General features: G+C 41.1%; 1 protein-coding gene across 1 annotated transcript; it reads right to left on the bottom strand.

The window, feature by feature from the left end:
• Positions 1–9,022: 9,022 nt before the first annotated feature.
• On the bottom strand, positions 9,023–9,787 carry LOC123478135 (trafficking protein particle complex subunit 13-like). The gene has a single exon (XM_045183808.1). The coding sequence runs from the start codon at positions 9,785–9,787 to the stop codon at positions 9,023–9,025; it is 765 nt and encodes a 254-aa protein (XP_045039743.1).
• Between the last annotated feature and the right edge of the window lie 687 nt (positions 9,788–10,474).

Genomic DNA, 10,474 nt, shown 5'->3' with positions numbered 1-10,474 from the left:
TAATAAAAATTATATCAAAGAAGAAAAGATTAGTTAAAAATATCTGAACTTTTGGAGGGATCATGTAGAAAGGAAAGGATAAATGTTTTAATTGGTTGTAGATCATGATTAGATTAGGTGAAAAAATCTTGCATCTGGAAAACAAAGATTAAGAACAAGAACAACTAGTATTTCATTAAGTCCCATGTTATTAATTTTTGCTGATTTTGTTACTTTTGTTAGCAGTTTTATGAATCCATATTTTTCTTAAACTTCTGTAGATATTTACCCAATTCAGTGTTATGTTTTTAAAGTTAATTAGAAATCTATATTAAAGTCTCAGAATCTTCTCCATGTTTTTCTCTGAAGGCAAAACATCTTTGTGTGAACATTTTTGTAAAAGCATCTTAGTAAAGAAATAGACCTGGCTGGTGTGGCTCAGTGGATTGAGCACTGACCTGCGAACCAGAGGGTTGCTGGTTCTATTCCCAGTCAGGGCACATGTTGGGTTGCAGGGCAGGTCCCCAGTAGGGGGCCCGTGAGAGGCAACCACACATTGATGTTTCTCTCCCTCTCTTTCTCCCTCCCTTCCCCTGTGTCTGGGACCCCACTGGACAGCACATCCAAATGGAGACTGACCACAGTGGAGTTGGAGAAGGCTCTCTCTACCTCTACAGGCTGTTTGGGGTGGAGGGGATGACACCTAGTTTTTCTCTCTGGAGGGACCAGCTGACAAAGTACCTATTGTGCATGAGTGGGCCATCCTGAGTCAGGTTAACTGGGACCAGAAACAAGAGGTAAATGTCAGGAGAGGATAAAGGTCCAGCATGACTTTTAGAGTACAATGTAGATGCGTAATTAAACGACCAACCTATTAAAATACACATATTCCTCCTGAAGGTTGAGCTTGAAAAACTTTGCTAGGGCGGGGCCATTTGGCTGGCCAGCCATGATCCAGCACCTGGGACCACCAGCCTCTCCAGACACCTACCTCTTCTTATTCTAGATCCCAGTTAGCCTGATGTAAGGCGACCCATGACTGTATAGTATGCACTCTGTCAGCAGATGCTGGAAGCAGGTGCCCTTCAGGCAGAGGAGCTAGAAGCAGTCTCCAACTACCCACACAGCCACATGAGATTATGGGAGTCTTCCCCAACCTGGTGATATTCAGTCTTTATTTGGATGTGCTCCTTGATAAGATTCTGGGCTTCTCCACCAGCCAAGAAGTCCATGTTTCTTTTATTGTTGAGGGAGCTCCTGCCCACCCCACCCCTGCTCCCTATCTCCCACCCTGCTGCCACCATGAGCAGTCTCCATCCTGATCCCTACAGTAGATTGGGGCTTTTAATTGCACAGCTGCACCCTGGCTGGTATGGCTTAGTGGATTGAATTGCACAGCTGCCTTGTACCTGAAGTGCATGGGACCCACAGTCTTTCCCAATACCTGCCTCCTCTTCCTGGTCTCCTGTGTGTTTATTTTGTAGTAGGGCATGCGTATTTGAAGTGCTCACCCCACCAGTAGGCCTTCAGCAGCAGGGGCTGTCCAGGAAAGAAAATGTGAGAGCATTCTTCATGGTTTACAGAGGTGCAAGGAGCTCACCCCAGCAATGATTAGTTCCCCTTAGGACATGCTGCCTGGTGGGGTTACAAGCTTCTCCAGCAGTCCAGACCTCCAGGCATCCCTTAGGAGGGGAACCGGGGCCAGCCAGTCCAACTAGCCACTCCCTTGCCAGGCAAAGAATCCAGAGTTCTCCAGCTCAACCATCAAGGGGAATATCTGCATTTGGGTAGGTTAGTGCTTTCAATTAAGGATGTGCTTTGTACCCTCAAAAGCCAGCACTGGGACCCCCAGCCTCTCATATCTTTTTCTTGTTCATACCTTTGGTTTTCCTGACTTAACAGTGGCTCGTACGTACATAGTACAAACCTTGCCACTTGGCCTTGGACAGCTGGGGCTGTCTAAGCAAAAGGAGTCCGGGATGGTTCCCACTCACCCACTCAGCCACCACTGGTGGAGGGAACCCATCCATGCCAGGTGACAATCCTCTTTTTGATATGCTGCCCATTTGGGTCCCAAGCTTCGCCAGTAGTCAAGATATCCAGGTGTTTCCTATTGGGACGAGCTGTGGTTGGCCAGCTAATAGGCCTCACCCTGTCAAGGAAAGGCAGTTTAGCTTTTTCCTGCTCAAACTTCAGGAGGAATATGCACGTTTGAGTATTTTATGGCTTTTAATTAAGCATCTGCCTTGTGCCCAAAGAGCCAGTGCCTTAGTTCTTGGTCCCTGTTACCCTGACCTGCTGAGACCCGTGCATGCACAGTACATACCTTGTCAGCTGGCTTACAGAAGCCTAGGTCCTCAAGGCCAGAGGAGCGTGGAGCAGTCCCGAAACACTCCCACAGCTGAGGGAAATTACCCCTCCTGGTAATAGTCAGCCACTATTTTGATATGGTGCCTTGTGGGGTCCCAGGCTTCTCTAGGAGTCAAGACATCCAGCTGTTTATTATTGAGGGGAACTGGAGCCTGCCAGCCCAGTGGCTTCACTTTGCAAAACAAGGAAATAAAGTTTTCCAATTCAGTCTTCAGGAGGAATACGTACATTGGAGTAAGTTAGGGCTTTTAATTTTGCATCTGTCTAGCACCCAAAGAGAGAGTATCTGGAATCTCTGGCCTCTCCCCTCACTTGCTTCTTGTTCCTGGTTTCTGTTAGCCTGACCGGTGGAGGCCCACACTTGCGGAGTACACATCCTGTTAGCCAGCCTAGGGTAGCCTCGACTCTCCAGGTCAAAAGAGCTGAGAGTAGTCCCTGACTACCTGCGCAGCTTCCAGAGGTGGAGGGAGCCCACCCCCTGACAATAGTCAGTCTCTCTTTTTGAGGTACTGCCCATTTGGGTCCAAAGCTTCTCCATCAGTCAAGATGTGCAGGTGCATTTTATTGAAATGAACACTGGTTGGCCAGCCTCACAGACCCTGCCCTAGCAAGGCAAGGCAGTTGTCCTTTTTTCTACTCTGCCTTCAGGGGGAATATGAGTATTCACATTTGAGTTGGTTAAAGCTTTTAATCGGGTATCTGCTTTGTGCTCCCAAAAACAAGTGTCTGGGACCCCCAGCCTCTTCAGACATCTTTTTATTGTTCCTAAACTCAGCTTTATTTGTGGTGGCCCATGTATGCACAGTATGTACCTTTCCAGCAGCCAGGGTTCTCCAGGCAAGGGGAGCTGGGTTCAGTCAGTCCCCATCCATTCTCACAGGGTCTAGAGGTAGAGGGAACCTTACCCCCCTGGTGACAGTTCCCATTTGACCTGCTACCAAGAAAGGTTCCAACTTACTGCCACAGTGAGGATGTCTAGGTGTGTTTTATTGGACAGAGCTGTAGCCAGCCAGCACAACTAGCCTCACCCTGGCAAGACAAAGCAGTTCAGGTTTTTCTAATTCAGCCTTCAGAGGGAATATGTACATATAAGTGATTAGGCATCTGCCTTGTACTCCAGGAGCCAGAGCCTGGAACTCCTGTGCTCTTCTAACACCTGCCTCTTGTCCCTGGTCAGTCTGACCTGCGCCAACCTGTACACATGAAGCACAAATCCCTTCCATTGATTTTGGCAGCCGGGGTCCTCAAGACCAGGGGATTAGGGGTTGGTTCTTTTTTTTTAAATTTTATTTATTTATTTTTAGAGAGAGGGGAAGGGAAGGAGAAAGAGACGTAGAGAAACATCCATGTGTGGCTGCCTCCTGCACGCCCTGCACTGGGGACCTGGCGCACCACCCAGGCATGTGTCCTGCCTGGGAATGGAACCGGCCACCCTGTAGTTCGCAGCGTGTGCTCAATCCACTGAGCCACACCAGCCAGGGCTAGGGGTTGGTTCTTAAGATGTTACAAGCTTCCAAAGATGAAGGGAGCTCTCCCCCACTGGGCATATGATGTCAGTCATCATTTGAACTTTCCCTACTGCAGGGTCCCTGGCTTCTTCACCAGTCATAATGTCCAGGTGTCTCTTATTGAAAACAGCCTTGGCTGGCCAGCTTAGCCAGCTCCTTTCTTGACAGGAAGGGAGATTTTCCAGCTCAGCACTCAGGGGATATATCCACATTTGGGTAGTTTAGGTCTTTTAATGTGGCATCTGCCTTGTACCCCCAGGAGCCAGTGCCTGAGACCCCTGATTTCTCTCTACACCTGCCTCTCGTTCCTTGTGTTCTGTGAGTCTGACTGGCCATAGCATGTGGATGCACAGTACACACCCCATCAGCCAGCCAAGAACAGCCTGCACCCTCAAAGCCAGAGGATCTAGGGGCAGTCCCCAACCACCCTCACAGCCTCCTGAGGTGGAGGAAACCCACCCCGGCTGATCGATCTGCCTAGGACTTCCAGTACTATGTTAAGAGTGGTGAGAGTGGGCACACTTGTCTAGTTCCTGATCTTAGAGGACAATCTTTCAACATTTAACCATCGAGCATGATGTTAGATGTGGGCTTGTCATATATGACCTTTATTATATTGAGGTTTTGAAAGTTTTTTTTATCATGACTTAATGTTGAACTTTGACATTTTTCAACTTATAAACTGTGACTTTAACCTTTAATTCCATTAATGTGATGTATAACATTTTTCGATCTCTGTATGTGGAATCATCCTTACATCCCAGGAATAAATCCCACTTGATCTCAGTGTATGTTCCTTGTAATGGGCTATTGAATTAATTTTGCTAGTATTTTGTTGAGAATTCTTGTTCCTGTATTCATTAGGGAGATAGGCATATAGTTTTCTTGTAGTTCACTTATGTCTTTGGTATCAGGGAAATGATGGCTTTGTAAAATGAAATTGGGAGTGGTTTCTTCTCTTCTGTTTTTTTGGAAGGTTTGAAAAGGATTTGTCTCATTTATTTATTTACTTATTTTTGTTGAGGTGTAAATAATGTGAAGATTTTTCAGATTTTCTCACTTAACAACTTTTAAATATTCAATGCAGTATTATTAAAAAATGTTTACCGTGTTGTACACAACATCCCCATGACTTATTTATTTTATAACTATAAGTTTGTACCTTTGACCTCAATTGTACCAACACTCAAACCCTGCCTCTCTCTGGTAACCATTACCTGTTCTTTATGAGTTTGTTTTTTAAATTATTTTATTTATTTTTTATTTTAGAAATTTTATTTATTTATTTTTAGAGAGCAGGGAAGGGAGGGAGAAAGAGAGGGAGAGAAACATCAGTGTCTGTTTGGCTCTTGCACGCCCCCCACTGGGGACCTGGCCTATAACCCAGGCATGTGCCCTGACTGGGAATCGAACCAGTGACCCTTTGGTTTTCAGGCCAACACTCAACCACTGAGCCACATCAGCCAGGGAGAGTTTGTTTCTTTTAATTCTACATATAAGTGAGATCATATGATATTTGCCTTTCTCTGACTTATTTCACTTTGTATAATGCCCTCAATATCTATCCATGTTGCTACGAATTGCAAGATTTCATTCTTTTATGGATGAACACTATTCCATTGTGTGGGTGTAATCACATCTTTATCCATTTATCTATAGATAGCCACTTGGGTTGTTTCATATCTTTGCTACCATAAATAATGCTGCAATAAACATGGCAGTGCATATATATTTTGGAATTAGTATATTTATTTTCTTTGAATAAATACCCAAAACTGGAATTGCTGCATCATTTATTAGTTCCATTTTTTAATTTTTGGGAACCTTCAAGCTGTTGCTCCCTGGTCAAGGGAGTAGCCCACACACAAGATGATTTCTCTGGGCCTTTGCCCAGGTAGCAACTTGTAGCTGAGTTAATCATAAATGAGGAAACCTTGAGGAAAGCTGAGGTAATGCACATAATCAGGGATTTAGCCTTAAACTATGGTGAACTCATGCACCAGTTACCAAGCCAGCATATAGAACAGAGGTCTGTGAGGAAAACACCTCCTCCCTTCAACAGAGGCTAACAATCATGACCCACACTTGCTTTCCATAGCCCAAGGGCTTCCTCTCATGGCAGTTCATTCCAGTAAAGCTTGTGATCAGTGCAAAGCATTCTTTTGAATTACAAGCACCATGAAAACCACTCCTTTAGCATTTACAAATGGCATGGAAATCTATTGGTGACATTAAAGTCCAGAGTTATGTATTATCTTTGAGTTGTGACCAAAGCAAATAATGACAAAATAAGTACTAGATCAATAGGACAGGCACATCACCAGATCACTTCCTGTCTCTTCTCTGGTTGCTTAAGAACTCAGCAAACCTTTTAGATGAATTATGTCTCAGACAGAGAGATGACACCTTCTACCATATATTCTCATTATATTACCTAGGCATAGAATAAAATATAATCACTAAATTCTGGAGAATTAATTGGGAGAATCTCAGAAGATTCTCTGTGAAGACTTAGCCAAAGGCCTTTCCAATCAGTTGGAATTAACTACCATGTTAGAAGCACAAAAACTATATCACTTATACAGTTTTGTGTAAGTCTACTTATCTTGTAAGATTGTTTTGAAAATTAAATTGTAATCACATAAAGGGTCATAAGGAAGTCACAATAAATATTAGAGCTCATTTTTATCACTATTTTAGTAGCAAGGAAGTAAAAGACCAAAGAATTAAGCATGGCCAGATCAAATAGCATTTATGACATAAAGACAGTACTAAAATGGAAATCTTTTAGAATCCAGTGCTTGCACCATTCTGTGATATATTTTCTTAACCATTCTGTCATATTTTGCCTACTGACTCTCAATTTCAGCTATGTATTCACTTTCCCATGTTCTTCAGGTCAGACAAAAGTTCTATTATCCATTCAGTCTCCCACACGAGAAACTTTAGCAAAAAGGAAGAGAGAGAGAGAGGAAGGAATATCAGCACTTATATAATGTAACCAAAGAGAAATTGTGTACCCACAACTGGTCTCAAGAGTAATACAGTCTGTGAACAAGGACAAAAGACACATAAGTGACAAGCTCCAGGTACTGCAGTTGTTCATGAAAGTATGTTCTTAGAGGTTTCCTGGTTGAATTCCATAAATATTGTTCTCTTTGTAACTATTTCTACATTTATGCTTCCACTGGCCCAATGAAACCTCTCTTTTTATTGCCTAAATGAAGGCAGCAGTATCAAAACTGATTAAATTGCCATTTCTCTTGTATATCTACAATCCAAAAACAGGTTAGAGGAGAAATAAAGATGTATATTTAATGATGAGATGGTTGCTCCTAAATATGAGCATTATATAAGGAGCTTATAATTTCTGTGATGTCTATGGATAATACATTTACGAATTGCCTCTGAGCTAAGAAATTAATGCTTACACATTCAAAGAAAAGTGACACCAATTAAAAAGAACCTATGCACCTCTGTGTTCATAGCAGTGTTATTTACAATGGCCAAATGCTGGAAGCAACTTAAGTGCTCATCAGTAGATAAGTGGATCTAAAAACTGGTACGTTTACACAATGGAATACTACGCAGTAGAACGAAAGAAGAAGGAGCTCCTACCCTTTAGGAAAGCATGGATGGAACTGGAGAGCATTATGCTAAATAAAAGAAGCCAGGCAGCAAAAGACAAATACCATATGATCTCACTTATAAGTGGGACCTAATGAACAAGACAAACAAGCAAGCAAAATATAACCAGAGACATGGAAATAAGGAACAAACTGACAGTGACCACAGGGGAGGGGGGAGAGGGATAATGGAGGAAAGAGGGGTAACGGTCTAGTCAAAGAACTTATATGAAGGACCCATGCAAATGGAAAACAGCGTGGGGATTGACTGAGGGAGTAGTGGGGCAGGGCGGGGGAGAGCAACAGGGGAAAACTGGGACAACTGTAATTGAACAACAATGAAAAAAGAAAAGCAATGTGCAGAGTTACAGACTTAAGGAAAATGTCATCATTGAAGTATGAAGCTCATATTCTCCAAAGTCAATGATTAACTAATGTCTGAGATAGTTATATTTTTCTAAATAAAAACTAATATGTGAACAAAAGATCACAGAATAATTTAAAAAGTATAGCACTAAAAAATTCTAATACACATCTTGTCATCATGTTAGTCTCAACCATGATTAGGAGATCAGGTCTTTGTGGAAGACAGAGGTGGGAGCAAATCTTTGTTCTTCCACTCACTAGTTAGGTGAACATTTTGTTTTAGAGTTCCAGACCCCATTCCAAACATTATAAATCTACTAATCTACTTGAGAAAAAAAATGGCACATTTTAAATGTATTAAAAAGAAGGTTTATTTTTGGCTTGGAATAAAAAGGAAAGAATACATTATGCTAATTTTTAAGAACCACCTGAGTAATCCAAGTAGTATATGCAAGAATAACAACTGATGAAAATAAACCAACACCATAGTTCATAGAACTTTACCAAGATAAATTAAAAAAGCCAGTTCAGTGTGTTTGCATAAATACAACACTACACACCCAATAATTTAGAATATTATTAGAAAAAAAATCTCTGTTCCAAGTAGCAATTGTCAGTAAGTTTAAATAATGAGGACTGTCCTGAATTGCATTAGGCAATCTCATGAAAAGTTTTCTGTTGACTGAATAGGAAAGAGGAAAAAATTAAAGCCAGGTAAATTGAAATCTTACCAAGTAAATTATAATAATTACTTTAATTAAATTATTAATGTACTTCTAAAATATTATGTTCTTTTAATACCAGCTTTACTGAAACAGGGAGTGTGAAACTCTATTAAGAATTTTTGGAAAGCAGGTATAAGTGTTTTTAAATGGTGTCCTTATTCTAAACAAACAGGAAGAGCCCAATGGCCACCTGTAATGACCTGAATGATAACTATAGGAAATATACAAGTGTAGATTAGAAAGTAGTCTATATAAGATGAAAAATCAACAGATTGTTGTTTTTTTAAATCAAGAAATGTTTAATTCTCAAGGGAATTCACAGTCTCAAAGGAAGTAAACGAAAAGAATCTGCCTGCAATTTGTTATTAGTTGTTCATGTTGCTGCTGGCAAACGTATGAAAAGCTGTTCTGTGAAATTCCCTGGAAAGCACAACACTGGAATTTTTCTTCATGTTTTCATTTTAACGGTGGAAGGTATTACACAGACTTTTGCAATACCATCATAGACATATCTTTTCTTTGATAATGTGTCTGTTATTTGTATGCGAGAGACAATTTGTAGGCCTGTTTTCAAGGCCAGTAGTGTCAGGGTAAAGCAGAGAGATGAACTTGGAGGCAGCTCTCCAAGATACCTTCTTGAATTTCCACACCAACGAATAGAACGTGTATCACACATCTTTAAAACCAATACCATTTTCCTATTACTGTGGTTTGTTATCTTACAGGTAATATGAAAAGGCTCTTCGAGACTTACAGTATCTGGAATTGTCTCCAAAGACATGCTCACGTTTCGAAAACCTGGAGCTTCTCTTTCAAGTTGGATTGTCTGTAGCATTGCCAGTTCACCGAGCTCTCTTTTCCACACTATGTCCAATTTTCCCATTTCTGTTAGTCCTCTAATGGCACCAGATTTCTCTGAAAATTCCTGCTTGATCTGAAAGTGATATAAATACTGGCGTTCTTCCATCGACTGCAAAAAGGTTCTTGTTCCAAAGGTACACTCATCTTCTCCAGCCCAATTCACATGATTTAATTCTGCTGCAGTGTACATTTCAGGTGGCTGTAAGGAAACATTTTTTATAAAAACATCTGAAGATGAAATGTTCTTAATCTGGACTTCAAGAAATAAGTCACTCATCTCTGAATTGTAAAACTTGGTTTTCACTTCCAATGGTGTACGTGGAGAAAACAAACACAGTTTCCTTAAAAACATCTTTCTTACTCACTGTGTTGAACAGATACTGAATCCACAGGGACTTCTCTTCCAGTGTTCATTACTCTGTCATGGATGACATCATCAATATAACAATTGAATGAAGGTTCTGTCACAGTAACCATGGAGACTGAAATATGTAAAGGCTGAGTACTTGTCTGAAGACAGTATTTTCATGATGATCTTGACAAGTTAATTGCAGTCATTTGGAATTTTCATATAAATTAAATATTCATCTAAAAAATGTATGTCTAAGAATTTTGATGAAGTCAACCTTTCCCCCAAACATTGACATTTCTAGTGGAGAGACAGTTGTCATGAGCTAGTTAGAGAAATTGTCAGGCACATCACTATCTTCACATGTGACTGGATAGTTGGTTAATAAAGTATGCTTAGTAGACAGCATCATTTGAAGTATCAGAAAGATCTGTCTGGGTGGATTACCTTGCATTTTGACCACAATTTTGTCCCATTGTTTTAAAAGCGTCAGGTATAGCAAGTTGATAAGACACAGAAACAACTGCTTTTGATAGAAACATTTATTACTTATAGTTCCCAAAAGGATGGGACATGTCATGTCAGACAGGGCTACATGGGAATGCACCAGAGTTGGTCCAGAGACAGAAGGAGTGAGGGGAATGCATTCATGCAAGTTTTGATTAAAATTTCTGTGGGAAAGGCAAAGCA

This window comes from Desmodus rotundus, chromosome X, assembly GCF_022682495.2.
Source record: "Desmodus rotundus isolate HL8 chromosome X, HLdesRot8A.1, whole genome shotgun sequence".
In the NCBI taxonomy this organism is placed as follows: Eukaryota; Metazoa; Chordata; class Mammalia; order Chiroptera; family Phyllostomidae; genus Desmodus; species Desmodus rotundus.
The sequence above is the reverse complement of the archived record's forward strand: the minus strand, read 5'-3'. Positions and strand labels throughout refer to the sequence as shown.